This window comes from Etheostoma cragini, chromosome 22 (genome assembly GCF_013103735.1).
Source record: "Etheostoma cragini isolate CJK2018 chromosome 22, CSU_Ecrag_1.0, whole genome shotgun sequence".
Lineage (NCBI taxonomy): Eukaryota > Metazoa > Chordata > Actinopteri > Perciformes > Percidae > Etheostoma > Etheostoma cragini.
In genome coordinates this window covers 15,480,691-15,500,597 of record NC_048428.1, presented here as the reverse complement: position 1 = coordinate 15,500,597, position 19,907 = coordinate 15,480,691, and the positions used below count along the sequence as shown (strand labels likewise).

Below are 19,907 nucleotides of genomic sequence, written 5' to 3'. Positions count from 1 at the left end.
CAGACACACACACACACACACACACACACACACACACACACACACACACACAAATACACACACACAAACAGAGGGCCTTTGCCCCTCCCCCTTCTCCTTTTCCATCTTTGTCTCTCTAGTGAATTTAATTTTGTCTTCTCCAAGCGACGGCTTAAATGCAGACAATCTTATCAGTCGCTGTGCAAGCAGTGAGGGACGTGATTGAAACACCCCTGAAGTATTTTCTAATGCAGACCAACCTTTCAGTAGTCTTAATTGTGCATGATGTTTTCTCTCTCGGTCCAAAACACAATTCAAAACACACAGAGACACAAACATTAGCAAACCTTCCCCACCTAGATCTTCTGCAGCATCCTCCTCACCCAGTTTTTATGCTATACAGCAGCTTATAGGACAATAATGCTCCATGACACCTTATCATAGCTTTACTGTTAAGGGTTTATTGTTTTGCTCCACTTTATTTATAGGTTGGCTCATGGTGAAGAAAATACAATGCACTGCTTAGGTGAAGATAATTTGCGTCTCATTTAATTTATCCAAATTTGCTGCAAAAACTAACACAAAATGTCTTTTTACAGCCACATTTTTTGATAAATTCAGTTTTGCATGGTTCTGGCTTGGTGTTTGAAATGGGGCTAAGGTGGTGTTTGTTTTCCTCTAGTCATACATGGAGGACCACTTGAAGAACAAGAACCGTCTGGAGCGTGAGTGGGAGGCCCTGTGCTCCTACCAGGCAGAGCCCGGCGCCTGCAGCGTCGGGCAGGGCGAGCAGAGCTCCAAGAAGAACCGCTCAGACGCCGTGGTCGTATGTGAGTCCATTCAGTTTTTAGTTTTTGTTGTTTTGCTGTGAGAATGTCCCTACCTTGTACATGCATCTCCATCACAGTTGAAGGACTATATGAAACCATTTGAGAAAACAAGGCAAAACTACCCTGTAAAAATATGTTTCCAAACACATAATCAATCTTAGTATTGTTTTTTTATTTTATATTTTGAAAAGGTCTGTCATTGTGGTAAGAAATGTGTTCTAACTATGTAACTATTGTATTAATATTATCAGTCATATTATTAACTGTTAACTATTACCAGTAACTATATCATTACCTTTTTTATATAATTATTAGTATGTGGGCGTTACAGATTACATTGGAAAAATACCTGTTTTGGACTAGAACATTGACAGCATGGGAGCCAAGATTCTAGGCTATTAGTAAGAGAGTTTAAAGTTTAGTAAAAAAAAAAGAAATAATCTATACTTGGGCTAGCTACCTCATTTAAGTTCATCTATCCATATATGTATCCATTTATGTACCCTAAAATACAGTACATGTGGACATATATTCTATGATGACATCACAGCTCTTTATACATCCATGAATCAGCCTCTTCTCTCTGAGTAATGGGGATCTACAAGAACAAAGCATTTTCCGCCAAAGGTCTCACCAAAGGGGGGCATGGCAGGACCTTGATGCTGTGGCTCCACTGCCCAACCACTATTACGCAGACTCTGCCCCCAAGATTTCAAGATGGTGGTGCACATATCTGGGATATATTTTTGCTTTACTTTTGTACAGTTGGAGGAAGTAGAAGATCTTTTTTACAGTCCACATACAGAGCTCATAACTCTTAAACTCATATTAATTATCATAAATAACGCCTAAAGATTTCTGCTCATTCAGTCAAGAACCTGAGAAAAAACATTTGAGGCCAAGTTTTCAGGGGCATTAATTTAAAGCAGATGTGTTAAGGAGGACTACCGAGGTGGGTTTAAGTTCACTGTAAACAGATTATCTGAATCTTTTAACAGTTTCTCTTGTTTAGGAAAAAGAGGACTTTAAGGCTTACAGCTTACAGACTTCTTAAGATATGTTATTAGTATTTCCCTTAGAACATTCCTTACTGAAGGTGAAGCAATTCAGGACTTCAGAACAGTGTGTGGATGATGAAAGTCTGGTGAAATTGCAGTCTCTTCAGCCTTTTTTACTTACATATTTCTCTGTTGCTACTCAAAATGATGTTGTTATTGTGTGGGCATGAAAAACAGTGGAAAAGTATGTTGATGAATTATGCATCTCTATTACAGATGATCATTCCAGGATCACTTTGAAAGCGGAGAACAACCACGGCAACTCAGATTACATCAATGCAAGTCCCATAGTGAGTATTGCTTATTCATTATAGCTCTATGTTGTGGATAATGTCTGTGTCTCCAAGGCCTTTTTTTATACCAGAAGTACCTGTTGTGGTTGGATTTTACGTTAAGATAAAAGAAGTTTCAAAGGACTTGTCATAGATCCAAGTGCATTGATCTTTTTTTAAACTTTGTTCTTCATGTCAATCACACAGCTGCTTTCACTGCTTTCAAAATGGCCGCTCCTGAAGAGACCCCTTTTTTCAAGAATTATACATTATTTTTGACTAAACAAATGTCCACGCACCCCCCACATCCCCCACCCCCACACACAAACACACACACACATACACAAATCCAGAAAGAACTCAGTGTTGGCGAGGTCTAAGGTTCTCCCCCCCCAAAACATTGCCAGTCATGATTTCCCCTGAGGCTGCTGAAAAGGGATTCCATCAAAGGGAACAGGAATCTATGCATTTCAAATACAGTGCCAAACATTTCTGAGGAGATAGATGAGGGGGGGGTACACACAGGTGCACTAAAAACCTATCACTCTTCAGAAACAAACATGTATTTCTCCATGTTTTCTAACGGCATTGCATAGAGGTACATTTTAGCTCATTTAACATTGCCACATTTGCCTTCTTATAGAATATTAAAATAAAGTTAATCAATCAGGGAAAGAAGTTGGCAAAAAAAAGTCAGATTTCTGGATCAAAAAAAAGGCTATAAAGTTAACTCATCCAAGACTGTGTTGGTGCAGTTGAAGAAGAAAAGCATTTCTTAATACAAATGGATGTTGAAGATGGGTGAAGTAATGGCAGATGCAGTCGTGTGTGGATAAAAGGACAGTAATTACACCACAAAAGAGACCCCTGGCTGAGCCCAGCAAAACTGTGATAATTATGTCTGTCAATGTGGCTTCTTCCTCCTCATTAGCTTCAGGGGCAGTGGCCTAGCAGTAAATAATCTGTCGCTTCTTTCTGGGAATCAGGGGTCAGAGAGGCAAAGGAAAGGAGCGATCTGAGCTCCCTGCAAAGCAGAGGGTGACATGCACAAAGGAAAATGCTGGGATAATGATTAATGCTTGACCACAAATGCTGCAAGCACTCCCAGATGTACGGCATCATTAGCAGGAGGAATGTTTAAAAGGACTGTGCAGTGACACAAAATGTGGTCAAAGCCTGGTTGTCTTTGTCTTGTCTGTCAATTTTTTACAAAGTGAAACGCTGTGCAGTTTCTTTTCCATTTCACCACCTGTTCTCCATGCTTTTGTTTTCAAACTTTCAGGGATGAGCTCGAGCTGGCATTTAGCTTTTCGAGCTCTCTATCTTACATAAACACAGGATCAAGGCGCTGCAGCAAGCAAGGTGTTGAAAGTTGAAACGTTTCTCAAACAGATATTTGTGTGAGCTATTTCAGTGCAAGTTATTTTACTTCAAACCAAAGAGCACTTTTTAGCTTTTTCGTTGCAGTCTATTTTCTTCCCACAATGGGAGGACAGCTGAAATGCGGGACAGCTCTTTCATGTTTGCGCTTTAGTATTCATGCAGGGAAGTCAACACACAGCTACAGCATGTCTGTGTCCTTGAGATTGGCTAAACTGAGTGGCAGCACTAGCATTCGGCACCACCTTTCATTTCGGTGGGGGAGATTACTTTTTTTTTTTTTTTTACAAATCCACGAGAGGAATTTTAACCAGGAAGCATGAAAAGAAAATAGAACATTAAGAACATTAAACCTAATTCAAGTAGAATAATTGGTAATGAACATAATGTGTCCTGTATTTGTGTGTCCTTTTATGAAATTTCTTCTATAGAAAGGCCGGCAAATTTTCACATTTCATGCAGCCCTTGTGTAGGTGTATTTAAAGAACATTGTAAGTCACTCATGTTTCCCTTCTGCCACCTCAAATACCCACATTAAATACTTCTGCCTGACAACTCATAGACACTTGATTCAAATATTGTGTCTATAAATAAAAAAAAATCATAGATATCATCAAATCTGTACCTGTGGGAATCTGCACGCTTTTCAGAATTCTACTGCTAAATGCTCAAAACAATCTCCACAATAAAACAATATACAGTACAGCACTCCTGAACACTGTAAGAACACCAATAATAGTCTGAGAGCCTAACTTGTAATTAAATCCAGTGTGGAAGAAGATTAATAAAATAAAACAATTTGACATTTTTAATCCACCATAATGACATAAAATGAAATTACAAACAGACATAAAGACATTAACAGACAAAATTGTGGATTCATGTTGTATATTCGGTTTTATCAGCTGTTCAGAGCGTTAGGAATCAATCCTGTTGTTGAGGGCATTGAACATGAGAGAAAAAATACTATGGCGATATTAAAGTCATGAAGAAATGGTCCATAATTATTTTCCTTTTAAGTAATGTCCATGAGCTTAACAAATCAGTCAAAGAGACATAATAAGAAATTAAATGAGAAACTACATGTCTACCTTTTGACCTCATGTTTTGATGTCCTTGACAAGTTGTTCTTCAGCAAAAAGAAAAATTAAAAAGCAATTGATTATGACCCTGTGGCTTACTTACAACATTTTGCTCATACAAGACTATATTAAGTAGGTGTACTATAAATAATATTAAATGAATCCCTATACTTACACAAATGCAGCACTGTTTGAGTATGTCAACTATCATTATAATGCCAATCATACATAAAAAAATGCAGTGATATATACCCATTAATTTATTTCCCTGCAAAATATGTCAACACCTTTCCACTGATGCATCTCGCACTCGAGGGTGTGCATAAAAATTCCATTCAATATGAATGTGATCATTGATTTTGGGGCACGATCCAGCCAACACCTACTCTATCAAGTCTCAATCACATCCCTCAAATCAAGTCCCCCATGTCATTATGTCCCACCTGAACATTCAGCTCCCTCACATCAACAGCCTGCAGGCTTTTAAGTCCCACCACTCTATCATTTTCCATGCAGAAACATGTCAACATGCAACATCAAAGCATGACAGAAATTGAGATCTGAAAGCCATTTCTTGATGTTGTTAGTATGATGACATTGTAGAGATGCCTGTACATTACTTAACTAAATCAGAAGTAAAACATTCCTAAATGATAAGATAATAAAGTAATTGAAGGTAATACAAATGAAAGTTTATGTTGAATAGTCAAAAGGTTGGAAGTGTTGGAACTTTAATCAGATAGAAAGCACAGCCAGGGTCTTTTTTTTGCAAACACGATGTTTGAAAAGATTGATCTTTAACATGTTTTCACAAAAACAAGGTAAACTGAAAGACATACAAACCCAACTTTCCCACATGTGTCTATAGCTTATTTAGCATAGTACTGTGTGATTTTCACAGTTTACCAATGCTAGTGCGTAGTTTTCTTTATATTTTAAGTTAGTCTTATGACACCCAATACAATAGTTAGATCTTGAGGAGAGAGAGGAAGTAAAGGAATCAATGAAGGAAAAGAAAGAAGGCATCAGAAGCACATGTTTTCTGTTCTCATTCCTCCATCCAGATGGAGTCTTTGATGGAAGTGTTTTACCCAGACTGTATGGTTTCATCCGCCAGTCCCTGCTCAAACACTCTGCTCCCTCTCTTCCAGATGGACCATGACCCTCGCAACCCTACTTACATTGCCTCGCAGGGCCCACTTTTTTCTACCGTGGCGGACTTCTGGCAGGTACAACTCATCTTCACTCATGCTGGTTTTTAATCCTTTACTGTTTTGGTTCTGTAAAGATGAGGGTTTAGAAGAACCACCAGAGAGATGGTTTTGTGTGACATACCTATTCACGTGTGATTGTCTGGTGTGTTCTTATTGGTCCAAGAGTGTCTAGATTACTATTTCTTTAGTGTTGAAGCAATGGTTGAATTTCTCAAAGAAATGAATGAAATAATATAGCCCCAGTTTGTGCCTCTCATGTGCCACCATTACATTCAAGTTCCTATCTATCTTGAAAAACCCAGAAGGTTGTTTACCTTCACTTACAGCTGTTCGGAAAAATCTGAATCCTCAAATACTCTTTTAATTAAACAGGTAATAGTAATAGTTAATTCCGCATACTTATCATGGTGCCGATTTGAATCCAAGGTAACATCATACTTCCTTTTTAAATCCCAATTTCTAAAACTTGGAGCCGGATTACTAGACTGACATTGCCTGACAGTTAGTCTGGAACCTATCAGTTCATTTGTTATTTCCAAGGGGCGTTATCAACAGCCTGAGACCAAAATGTCTTTGGGCGCAACCTGGCGCAAGGGTGCACAAGCCAAAATAACGTTGTTGTATTTTGCGAAAAGTTGGAATGGTCTACAAGTGTCAGTTATCATATTAAACCCACCCCATATGATATTAACAGCTGGATTGACCCAAACAGGACATGGTTGGCTCGAAATCTGTCCGAATGAGAGCAGAACCAGATGTATGTGCCAGAGCAAATAAAACATGGGCTCACATATTTGTCTGGTTCCCAGGTTATGATTATCCTTCAAATAGAAGTAAGATACAGAATAAATGTTTATTGTTTTGGAAATCTCACATGGCACACCTCCAACTGGTGCTTCTACTGTTCTTACTTATCAATAAAACAACAACCCCCCCAGGAAGTCTGGAATTATATGTAATAATGCTTATGTTTGTTCACATTTGCATTTTTCTCCATGTTATTTGCATTCCTTCCCTTAGCCATGAATGTGAGACGAACCTGCCATTAATCACCAGATATAGGCTACTGTAAAACACGTCATCTTGTGTGAAGGTATGCCTTAAATGATGCATGGTGGCCAAATGGCGTTCTCATGTCTTAATAGGAAAGCGCTGTCATAATCAGTGGCCCCATCACCTCCATATGGTGAAGAAACTCTGCTCGCCGTGACCAGGATGTAGAAGTGTGAAGCATAAATCCTGGCAGACCAGCTGGCCCTGCACTCTGCTTCTTGTAGTGAATGGATACTCATTTGGAATCACTATGTTAGTGCTGACTTTGTATTAGGGTTGACGTTGGCCTCCTTTTGTGACCGGGGGAGGGTTTAGTCTGGTCTGGTTTTGTTCTGCACACCAAAAGTAATGTAGTTTTGGTTGTAAATTCACTTTTTAAACCAAAAAAAAATGCTTACAAGCTCTGTCCTCACATGGTGTTTAAATTAATAAAAAGGAAAAATAGTCAGTAACTATTATCTAAAAAGGGTGCCTTAATTGACAACATCAGCTAAAATAGGAATAAAAGCTGCCCTGTTTTCTGTATTTAATTTGTTAATTTGAAAGGGCCTCAAATGATGCAGTTGATAAATATCTCTTAGTCAATTAAGCCATTATCTAATAAAAAAATTGTCCATTTGGCCAACACTAAATGTTTTCCAATTAAGCTGAAAAGAGTGGAAAATTAGACACAGATTGACTGACACAATGAACATAAGTTCTGTGTCTGTAAATAAGAAGTAGTCATTCATTGTTCAATATGGTAAATCTTGGGTTGTGGCAGGATAAAAAACACCACTCTTTCCTCCCATTAAAAGTAAACAAACAAGGGAAACACTGGCACTCTCATGTATATGGACCATGCAGGAGGCAAATCTTTTTGCTCTCTCCTATCTAATCCACACCAGCCCCAGGCAGCACTCTGAAAGGCGCTCTGCTCTAATCCTCCACTCCTCATTCCTCTGTTCCTTCATCCTTCACTACCCCATCCACCTCCCCTCTCTCTCTTCCCGGCTATTACCTTAGCTCTGCTGGGCCTTGCTTTCCTGCTCACTTTTCCTCAGAATTCAATGTAACAAGAGCCAATGAGTTCACAAAGCAGCAAGTTGTTTTTTTGTATCTATTAAAATGATGCATAGTAGGTGTATGTTTTTTGGAGTCTAGAAATTGTTTAGCACAAAGCACTTTACAAGCTGAAGATGGAAAATACACCTTTTTCTTACTACCTACAAATATTTGGCAAACTTCACAAGACTAAATGGATAATATTCCCCCACGTTATCACCTTGCCTAATCTCATCACATCCTGGCACAGTTGGCACAGTTGCCGTGTAATGTGTCCACTGGGCTGGATCACAGAAGCTTGTGATTAGTGTAGTCAAGGCCATTTTGTTTTTATAGGAATCATAAAAGACGTGTTTCCTCCTCATTTTCCTAATGGCTGCCAAGGGCCTGTATTTTTTCCCAAGGGCGCATTAGATTGTGATAAGATGAAATGGAGCGGCAGCTCAGTAGATGTTGTGATCTCACTCTGACGACTGAGAGACCTCCTGCTGGTTGACCCACCATTTGTCACTTGTCACACGTGGAGAGGTGACATTTATTCATACTTCCTGGACCAAGATTAAGAAATCAATTTTGCTCTAATACAAGGGTGCTATGTTATGCTAATGTGCAATATGCTGCTCCTAGTGGCACAATTCAGCTCCATATTAGTGCTACGGTAATGTCATACAGAGGATTATGAAAGGTTTGTTGCGTATGGATGTGTTTGAGGGATGTCTGATGATGTCTTCTTTGTCTGGTGTTTAGATGGTGTGGGAGAGTGGCTGCGTCGTTGTTGTCATGCTGACCCCGCTTTCTGAAAATGGAGTGAAGCAGTGTCATCCCTACTGGCCTGACGAAGGCTCTGATGTCTACCACATCTACGAGGTATGTCAGTGAGAGATTAAGCACAAGTTACAAACAGACTTTACTGAGAACATTTTGCAGTAAAACTATTTCCTACCAAATAAAATACTATCACTGTTACTATAAAAGCTGTTGAGTAGTAAGGACACTGCAGTAAGTTAATACATTTGTATCATATATAGCCCCTTTGAAGAGCAGAAAAAAAATGTGGTGCTGTTGACCTTTTTATATATAACTTTTATCAACTTTCCGCACCACAAATGAAAATTATTCACCGATAATGTTATGGGTTTGGTAGAAAAAATCTCAGGGGCCGATATCCCGAAACTTTAGTATGACTCTCAAAAAACAAATCAGAATATTTTTATTAATGCTGGTCTTCAAACTGTCTGGTTATTTATCAACCAACTCCACCAACTTCTATTGCACTCATGTGAGAGCCCACTTTCCCACTTTAAAGTGGCTAATCAGGTGAGGAGTCTAGAATGGAGAGCCAAAAAAAAGATAAAACATATACAGTGGTGATGTTAAACTATTGATGTGTATTTCAAATATTCTTCCCCGGTAAATGAGTAGCACCAGTGCACCACTGCGAACCACAACCTCAATAATATAAATATTAGTTAAATTAGCACCTCTCTGACAGCGTCATTCAAAACTGAACATTATTATTATTTTTGAAAAGGTTGAATTTATGGCTGAGCTGTTGTATTGAAGTGCATTACACTTTACTTTGGCAACTGAGTGTATATTCATGTCCTAAATTGCTCATAACAACAATGCGGTGGTCTTTGTTCAACCCTGCAGCATAAAGACATTCACAATGAACAAATTATTCTTACATTCTTTGGTATCTAACTTAATTACATCTCATTTGACTGCACAAAGCAACCCCTAATACAAATCCTGAAAAGAACAGTTATCACTTTGATTACTGTGTAAACCCTTTTTAACAAATGAACTAATTTTAATGACAGCTGGAATCATTTGTCTTCAACAAAGGTGCACATAAACTAAAAATCCTGTAAGCAAAAATGTCTGCTTTCCTCCTTGCAGTTTTTTCTAAACAAAAAGACTTGTGTGTCTGTGAAGAGGATGAAACTAAAATAAATGGTTAGTTAGGGAAACCAAAACTATTTACATGGCTAGCAAATGAGAAAATGTTTTTTTATGAATGCATTCCTATTTAAGATTGCTGTAGGAAGCTGTAATTTATCAACTGATTGCCATCCTTTGCATATTCTCTTTTTATATGCAGGTCAACTTGGTGTCGGAGCACATCTGGTGCGAGGACTTCCTGGTGCGGAGTTTCTACCTGAAGAACCTGCAGACAAACGAGACACGCACCGTCACGCAGTTCCACTTCCTGTCCTGGATGGACCGCGGCATCCCCAACTCGGCCAGGACCCTTTTAGACTTCCGCAGGTAGAGTGAAGATCCTGCTAGTTGGCTTCAGACACTGGAGCTCAGCAGATTTCAGACAGATTTCCACCTTTACAACTGGCCTTTATCCTGAGCTTGTTTTTAATCATCTTCCTTTATATTCTGTATTCTGTCAGCGCCTTCTGTCTCCCTTTTGCCCCTCTGCCTTTTGGTGTACTAGAGAACGGTTGTTCTAATAAGGACTGTGTATCTGTACTATCCCTTTCATCCTGGGCCTATTCCCTCACCTCTCTTCGGTACATGTGATGCAGCAAATTAACAGCCCCGCACTGCCTGGCTTGGCTTGGGAAGAAAAGAAAAGAAGAAAAAAAATACCTAATTCACACACCCAATTAAATGAGAGCTGTCTCACTAAAAACATGGGAGGGGGGGAAAGCTAGTGACTGAATAACCTCACTCTGTTCTCCATATAATGTGTTCTGGCAGAAGAGCAGCAATAGCTCCTCTGGGAAAACCCAGAGGGATAGGAAAATCCCTCCAAATGAGAAAAGATGCATCTGATTTGTGGATGGTAGTCTTTCCCTCTGGTTTGTAATGCAGATGAGAGCCAAAAAAGGAGGATGTGCAGTGAGTCGGTGCTGTTTTTTTTTTCTTCTTCAAATTAAACCGAGTGTAGCTTGCAGTCAGTTACATTTATTTATGATATGGGTGTGCAGGGTTGAGCTGTGTTTCTGTCAAAGTCTCCCTTACAACAAGATTACCTTGATGCATCTCCAGTAACGCTGCTATAGGTTATTGGGAATTTAAACTCTCTGATTACGTGATTCAGAGGTTTCATATCACCGAGATATACGGGACAGGTTTTCACGGTTTTGGCCAACTTGGTATTTTGCGGTTGCCAGTGTCATTTTTGTGATGTTGCAGCTAGTAATATGAGCCCAGTTGCATAGTCACAAAAGTGATCATTGGAAACTGTGTCTCCTCAGCCAGGCCTGTGCACAAACTGCCTTTCTCTCACTCCTGATTCTCCTCTCCTCCTCTCACTGCTACTTCCTCTGGCTTGCATGGGAACTCCTACCACCAACTATTTCTGTATGCTCTTTAACTGAGGACATACTCAGATTTTTCTATACACAGTATATCTATATCTAAAATGTTAAAAAAATACTGTACATCTGATGTAATCGCATTTTGATGTACTAACAAAAAATGAAATGCAATTTACACAAAAGGTACCAAAAAGAAAACATTCCTTTTGCAAAATTAGCAGTGGATTAATTGACATATAAGCAATTTTATAGCATTTTAATATTTAGATATGATCAATGCATGTATTTAAATAATGAAGCCAAGCTCAAAGCTCATGATGACATCAAATAGGGCACACCTGGGCTTTGGAATGTAAGTGCACGTTGGAAATGCAGTTCACTGTTGTAGTTCTTAATGTCCAAATGCATAGAAACCTTCACATACAAATACAAAACTGAGGTTAAATCAGCAGAGAAACAATGAAAATGGAAATGCATACCAGAGTTAAATCTTGCACAGTATTGCACAGTAGCAGTATTTGATATAACACACTTTTAAAGATATAACATATTTTGGTATATTTAGCAAAGTAATAGTAGTAGGCTACAACACAGTATTATTACTGCAAGTAGTAGCAAAAGTATTATAGTCGAAGTAGTAACTGCAGATTGACACATTATTTTATTTTGTAGTATATTCATGTGTGTGCTTTATGTTACATTTATTGTTTTATTTACATGCATGTTACTAATAAATCTAAAAAAATAATAATCTAATCTGTAAATTGTAGTAATTTTAAAAAGTAACATAAAAGCCAGATAACTAGAGATATGATGGGACATTCAGACATTTATTTGTAATTTTATTATCCAAAAGGTAAAAAAACAAGGGAAATGGAAAGATGCGGAAGCTCTCTGTGTAGTCAGTTGCCATGGCAACAGTGGGGTGGGAAAAGGCTTGTTGGCCTTCACCGTGCCTGTGGTGTATAACATTCATAATTGGCTGGGGTTAATGCATCGGCGGTCGGCAATCAAACATCACACCACCACATTCATCATCCACATGTCACAAAAATGCTGTTTGAAATGATGCTCAATTTATTCATGTGGTGCGAGACTGATTTATTTCTCTATCCTCAAATTAAAGTGATTGATTGACAGGAGGGTGCATCTCTCAGGGTTCTGTTTGCCTTTTTGATTGTTGCTGTTATTAATTTCATCCAGACCACGGAAGCACAGAAGTCCCTTATGAGTCACACTTGCTTTACTTATTGTTATTATTCAGCACAAATAACCAACCTTGTTTCCAGAGTATGATTTAGCAGCCTGTGCATTGAAGATAACTTTCTGCCAAGTTTACAGTAACATCTAATTTTGTCTTTTTTTATTTCAGAAAAGTTAACAAGTGCTACCGGGGTCGATCTTGCCCAATAATTGTTCACTGCAGGCAAGTATAACTATTTGAACCTTGTGACAGTGGCTGGCCCTGCTGAATTGGGCTAGCGATTGTTTGTCGTGGCCTGTGTGTTGAAGGGTAGAAACTGTTTATTTTAAACCCGCTCAGTCCATTTACTTTATCTGGTTCCACTGGAGCTGCTGTTTATTCCACTGGCTGTGTCTTTATGGAAATGGTGTGGCACAAAGACACTTCCATTTCCCATTTGGTTGAGTTAGTTAACTGGCCTTGATTGGTCTGTATTAAACACCAGGTATCTGTCTAACCACTTTTAATAGTCACATTCTGTTAAGTCATGCGTGGGGGGAGGCAGCCCGCTCTCCCTCCCTCTGAGGGAGCTGTACGGACTGAGTGTCTAGCAGTGGATTAATGAAGCACTAGTGCTCAGGCCGCTCTCCTGTTTTATTGGCCTTGCCTTTATTAGAGAGATGTGCACGCCTTGTTTGCAATTAACATGCAGAGCCGTTGAATGGCCGTCGGGCACAAAGGGAGGCTTTTCATAAGACTATCTCTGGAGTAATGGAAAAGCAGGGCTCTCCAAAAGCTGTTCTCGAACCGCCCCTGGCCTCTCAACCTCTCCTCTGCTCCTGAGGTGCATTCATTTAAAAGCCTTTGTCCCCAGTGTGCCTCAGAAACCATTCCCCTCTCCCCAATAGCCGAGCAAATCTCAAGACCACACATGCACTCGTGTAAGCAAGGGTTTTACATAATCACATTTATTTGAACATTAAATATTCTGTATATCTGTTCAGGTGTTTTATCAGAATATTAAGGATTATTATTGTTTTTTGCTATTTAAATATTCTATTTTATAAGCAGATGGAGCAGTGTGTATCTGTGTGCATAGACTCATTTGTGTTTAACTATACTTGACAGTCTCTCAGCAGTTGCAGATGTAAATGAGCAATTTGTCATAAGAAAAGCACTCTGAGATTAAAGCTTCATTCTGCCACCTTAATGATCTCCATCTCTATCTCTCTGACTATCTGCAGTGATGGAGCTGGCAGGAGTGGGACTTACATTCTGATTGACATGGTCCTCAATAGGATGGCTAAAGGTAACGATCAATCGCTTCCCTTTTGCTCTTTCTGCCCGTGTTGAAGCGTTGCCCTGGCAACGCCAAAGCCTCTCATTTTCCACAGAGGGTCTTGGGAATGCATTAGAGGGTGACTTTAGGCCTGGAGAGGCAGCAAAGATAGAGGCAGGCGTGGAACAAAGAAAAAAGGAAAATGAAAAAGAAACCCTCACCCACGTTAGTAATTATCTATTTAAGCTACTGTCACGCCATATTCATCGCAACAGCAACGTAAATTTAGATGGAAGTACAATGTTTATAGAGGTTATCAAAATGTTCAAATATTGCTCCAATGATTTGTATCCATATTTAGGGGGAACAATGGGTTTATTTTATTATTATTCCTAATTTGTGTATACTATAGTTTGCAACCCACGCATATACAAACTAAACTGCTTGAGCTCTCCAGGATAATAACAATCAGGTGGTTCAGGTGCTTTTTTAATTTGGGCAATTATGAGCTGAAAAATTGAGTTGGCCCATTGTTAGCATTGGATAATCAAAATGCATAGTCAAGGACGGTAGTCTGCATTTGGTCACAAATCAGAGTAACTTTGCGCCATTATAGCCGTCTTCTAACCTGAGAAATCATTATCTACAGGTCTAAATAAACAGAAAACTTGAAAAAAGGATTGTTGTGATGTGAGTGTAAACAGGAATGATTTGATTTGTTTCTAAATTTTAGGTTCTTGTGATATGTCAAACTCTTCCTTTTAGTTGAATCTCTACTCCAATGAAATTGTAGCTGAACATGAATAAACTCAGATTATATAAATAAACAAGTATTTTTCGTAATCAAATTCTTTGAGATATCCAAGTTTTACATATACACACACAATTGGATGTAGCCATCTATTGTTGCACAGGAGCTGGGTTCTTCCAAAGGCTTCCTTACGTCACCTTAAAGCCCTCTATAAATTAGCCTGCCCTTTGACCTCTGCCCTTTCCCCTCACCCTCTGCATGCCCTCCTCCTGAGATACAAGCCCGTCAGAGCAGGTTAGGCAGTTGCCGCCTCTGATGCAGACCTTCCCTTTGCTTTCCGTAAAACAGTAATAAGACTGACCCAACCTAGTGGAGTTCAGGTGGTTCAGCGAGGAATTTGCTGTTGTCCACGGTGATGAAAGGTGCCACCTGGTCTCTTTTTAACCTTTTGTTTCCTGCTCCAAAATCAAATGTATAAAATGGACACAATCTCACTTTCCAAAGGTTTTTTTCTTCAGTTGAAGAGCCTCTCTTCAGATTACGTGAGGAATCCAGTCCTTCTGAGACATGAAAGTCTTGTCTGAGCACTGGAGTACTTTCAGTACTAAGTCCAGCTGCATTAAATCCCTCTTTTTTACTCTCTCTCTCACACACACAAACATACATTTTCACTCTCGCTCTATATCCTTTGCGTCCTTTCTCGGCCTCACTTTCAAAAACATCTTGAGAGTTCAGAGGCTCTCTGGGGTTTTTCAAATGAGCTTTGACGTGCTGCTTGGAATCCATAAATCTGAAAGTAGAATAATATTTCAGATTAACATCCCTAACTTCCAAAGTCAAAACAGACTTAACTCAACAGCAGCTGATAACTGTTAAAGGCAAGCAACTGTTGCATAGGTTAATCATGAGTATGGTCTGTTACAAAGGCAATAAATAATTTTAATTAGAGTTTGTTGATTCTAATATACACAAATACATGCACACAAACTGATATTGTTGTATCAAAAAGCACTTAGCAGACTTTATGGTGGCACATAATCTAAACCAATTTTTTAACAAGTTTCTCACAGAGAAGCCAGTGCTTAGCGTTTTTGATAGCATTATTGCAAATTTCCCACACCCCAAAAATATCCTCTTGCATATTTTATCGAGGAACAGTCTGTGGCTCTTGTCCAAGTCTTTCGAGGGATGAATGTAATAATTTTCAATCGCTGTGCTGTTCCAAAGGGAGTCCAGTATAAAGAGAGATTGGCAGATGTGAGCTGGATTACTCTGCTGCTTTGAACTGAGTCCAATTTTCGGTCTGTTGCAGGTGCTAAAGAGATTGATATTGCCGCTACCCTGGAGCACTTGAGAGACCAGAGAGCTGGCATGGTCCAGACAAAGGTAAGGTCCCCAGCTTTGAGTTAGAGAGGTCGGGGAGATCGGGGGGGGGGGGCAGGAGCAGGAGGGAGGAGGGGTTGCAGTCATTCAAACAGACAATTGTCTACTTCATGTGCACAGGATCATTGGAAAGGATGTGGTAATTGATAACTGCTGCAGGATTAGAAAAACATTATCTTGGAAGAAAATAACTCACTGTTCCACATTTATCACACGACACTGACCAAGATAACAGACATATTTTGTTATGACATGATGTAAATTGTTAAATGAATCAAAGGGAGAATTAAATAGACAACTATGCCTACAACTAGGGATTATTTTCATTATCGATGAACCTAGAAAATGAATCTAGAAAATAGTGAAGAGAAATTCCCATCAGGATTTCTCAGAGCCCAATGTGATGTCTTCAAATGTCTCATTTTTGTTTGACCAACAGTCCAAAACCCAAAGATATTCTTTTTATAACGATATATAACAGAGAAGAGCTGTCACATGTGAGAAGCTACCCAAGGTAATGTGTAGATTTCCATCAGACAATAAATCAATTATTAAACATATTGCTTAACATTGTCTTTATCTTTTATATATTTTATTTCCATTTCATCTTTATACATTTTACCAGTCCAGTACTAGTAGAGTTCACACTTCTGTCTAATAATAATAATAATAATAATAATAATAATATTACTAATAATACTATTAAATACAATAATAAAGCCGAACATCATGCAGCAGTGGGTGATCATATTTATGGAAACTGCTTGCTAACAGACTCCAGTGTTCCTAGATGGTTCATTAATTCTGCTTTAGCAGCCCTGCTGTATTCAGTGCAGGAGAGCTTTTCAAGCACTCTTTCTTTTTTTCTTCTGACAACTCTAAGTGAAATTATATTGGAATATTGTTGATTCCACTCTGTGGCTTTATGCTGGGTCTACACAGAAATTAGATTGTAATGAGGTATGAAATTTAGAGTTAGGTTTCAAGGATTGGACAACCAATTATGTTTTTTTTCCTCCTTCATGATGTTTCCACTTTATTTTTGGATAGACCCCCTCCACAAAAATAGAAAACATTTATTTATCTTCTTTTTATGGTTACTGCTGTTGACAGACATGCAGTAATAAAAGCATGTGTGACCTTTTTTCTTTCTTACTAACCATCCGTATCTAATCTGTCAAGCAGAGATTGATCTCCACCCAGTGGTGTGAATGTGAACAGCACAGCACAAAACCTGCTTTAAAAGTATATTTTCTAACACACAGAACTTTAAAGTCATCCTGGGATAAGATCGGCATATATTGCTGTGGTGTAGCTATAGGTGGATGTAGTTACTTATTTTCTGGCCCTATCACAACATCAGAAGAAACATAAAAATAGAAAACCTAATCACACTAGATAATCTCCACAGCAAAGCAAAAGACAGCCACCAGTGACTCCTTCATATTGATTTAGCCTATCCTCAGGCCAGACTATGGCAGGCTATGTGTTGACACATCTAAAGACTGCTCCCTGCAAACTCCTACGTACCCTTTCTCTGTGAGAGGACCCCGTGGCCTGCAGCCTGGGGAGAGGAGAGGAATATAAAAACACCAGGTCTATGGGGCAAACATCAATCAGCCCCCTTTTGCGCTCCTTGGGGAAAACTATGAGTGGGATTCACAAACAAATGCACACATAGACACACAGAGCTGAGAGACAACTTGACTCAAAAGCTTTATTTTAAGACACACCTGGCTGGATCGATGCCGGGTGCGGGTGCACTCCTAGTTGAAAGCTCAGAGACAGGTTCACCTTCACCTCCAGTCTGTGGCCAAGCACATCCATGGTTCGGTCAGGAGAGAAGGGGGAAGACGGGATGGAGGCAGCAGTTGCCAATCATCCTGAATATGGCATTCATGAGCACTTTTACGCACACTAAAACTTCTTTCCTTCCTTCCTTCCCTGCATCCTTCCCTCCTCCTCCTCCATCACCTCCTCCACCACCTCCTCCTCCACCTCCTCCTCCTCCTCCTCCACCTTCTCCTCCTCTTCCTCCTCCTCCTCCTCCTCCTCATCCACAGGAACAGTTTGAGTTCGCGCTGACAGCCGTGGCAGAGGAGGTGAACGCCATCCTGAAAGCGCTTCCACAGTGAAGGCATCGCATCACCCACCTTCTTCCCGCTTGCTGAGCACCGGTTTCTCTGCCCACTCAAGACTGACATCTCTCTCTGCCCTTCCTTCTCTTCTCTCTGTTTCTCTCTTCTGTCTCTGCTTCCTCTTAACCTCTATATATACCGTATACTTATGAATGTTGTTGAAGATATTGCACCTGGATCCATATTTGTAAAAGTCTTGCTTCAGTACGACAGTTGATCTGGGATCTGTGTTGTTTTAGTGATTCAAGGCCGGACCAACGGGGTCTGATGTGATTCGATATAGAGTCTTAGATCAGCTCTCCTACTGTGAGACCTTATGTCATATGAACCCCAGTCCTCTATAACTGTGATCTAGTCCCTAAACATGCCGTTCTAGTGCCATTGACGAGCTGTTTACGTGATGTCAAGTAAAGATTTTTGTTCCAAAATCAGCAATCTGCAGTTGGAAAAATGTAGAAAGACGCTTAGAAAGTGGCAATTGGCACATTTAAAAAAACTATAGTCGGGCTGCAACTAACCATTTTTTTAAAAATGTACAATTAATATGCGGATTACTCTATCAATCTCAATAATACATGTTAAAGTTGTAAAAATTGCAAAAAAAATGGCATTTATAATGTCTTCAATTTGCTTATTTCGTCTGACTGTCTAAAATCTTAAGAATTTCAATTTACTATCATATATGGCAAAGAAAAACAGTAAGTCATATTTGAGAAGCTGAGAATGTTTAACATTTTTGTTTTACTTTAATCAACTAATCATTACAGCTCTTACCTATAGTACTTTTAAAATAAAAATAATATGTAAAGTAAATTAAGTTATTGCCTGTGAAAAATGAATCCTAATATTGTACATACATCCCCTAAATGAATTGATGTGTTAGATACATATAGCGTTTTGAAATTAAACTTCTCATGTTTCTCCTTCTCTGTGATCCGAATTAACCAACTATATACTCAGCTTCACATATACAGAGGTTGAAGTGTGTGTGTGCGTGCACGTGTGTGTGCGTGTGTGCGTGTGTATTGTTGTATTTGAAGTCCAGACATCTAATGTGATTCTTAAAAAGCCTCACAGGTCATATTTCTTGATATTCTTGACATATCAAGTGTTTTTTATTCCTCATCACATACATTTTACACATTGTAACATGAACATCTCCGTTAATATTAAATGTTATACAAAAATATCAACTTAGGTATATTGATAGTAACAATAAATATGTATTTAAGCATAACTTATATTGGGATTGTTGCTGAATTTGTTTGTCCCTCCATCACTTGTATATTGTGATATTTTGTGCAACATGACAGATTATTCCCTCTATGTATAGACAATGAATTACTTTATGAATCCCTATATAGTGCTATATGAAATGTATACTGAGAGCCTCAATGAGAATTATATATTTTGTGTGAAAAGTAACATTCAGGTTGATAATAAATCAGAACAAATTATACTGCTTTGATGTCTTGGTGATTAATGTTATTTCAGACACACACACACACACACACACAGACAAACAGGAGGGAGAAGGCTTTTCTCACAGTGACTGGCATTTGATCGAATGGTAGCCTTAGTAAAGTCACAAAGAAAAGATGTATCATGCTCCCTGAGGGTTTATCTGGGGAAGACCTGCAGGTTTGTATAGATAAAATGTTTGGTTCACCAGCTCTGTCAAAGGAGAACGTGGCAAGGATTTGAAATGAAATCAGTCATGTATTTCAGCCACTGTGGTCCTCTCTCAGTATTACAAAGAGGTAGAGCCTCAGTTGCTCCAAAAGTCAAATTTTTATCAATATTTATTAAAGGATGTAACTTTTAACGTATTGGTATCGGAAAATAATGGCTTATTTTAGTAGGTAGCCCTGATTTTTGTAACTTCATCTCATGATAACATGTTTATATGTGTGCATAATTGTGCATTTTCATTCATTTTAATCATTTTGTCTTGTTTTGTAATGACTAAAGGGAGCAGATTTC

The 19,907-nt window shown here is 38.9% G+C and overlaps 1 protein-coding gene across 1 annotated transcript in view; it reads left to right on the top strand.

The window, feature by feature from the left end:
- Window positions 1–19,386, top strand: part of ptprn2 (protein tyrosine phosphatase receptor type N2) — a 115,583-nt gene extending 96,197 nt beyond the window's left edge. The window contains exons 14-22 of the mRNA XM_034861989.1: window positions 662–809; window positions 2,084–2,157; window positions 5,753–5,830; window positions 8,660–8,779; window positions 10,017–10,183; window positions 12,563–12,616; window positions 13,618–13,682; window positions 15,716–15,789; window positions 17,850–19,386. Coding sequence (XP_034717880.1) covers window positions 662–809; window positions 2,084–2,157; window positions 5,753–5,830; window positions 8,660–8,779; window positions 10,017–10,183; window positions 12,563–12,616; window positions 13,618–13,682; window positions 15,716–15,789; window positions 17,850–17,921 — 852 coding nt within the window. The 3' untranslated portion in view covers window positions 17,922–19,386. The remainder of the gene's footprint in view (window positions 1–661; window positions 810–2,083; window positions 2,158–5,752; window positions 5,831–8,659; window positions 8,780–10,016; window positions 10,184–12,562; window positions 12,617–13,617; window positions 13,683–15,715; window positions 15,790–17,849) is intronic.
- Window positions 19,387–19,907: the final 521 nt, after the last annotated feature.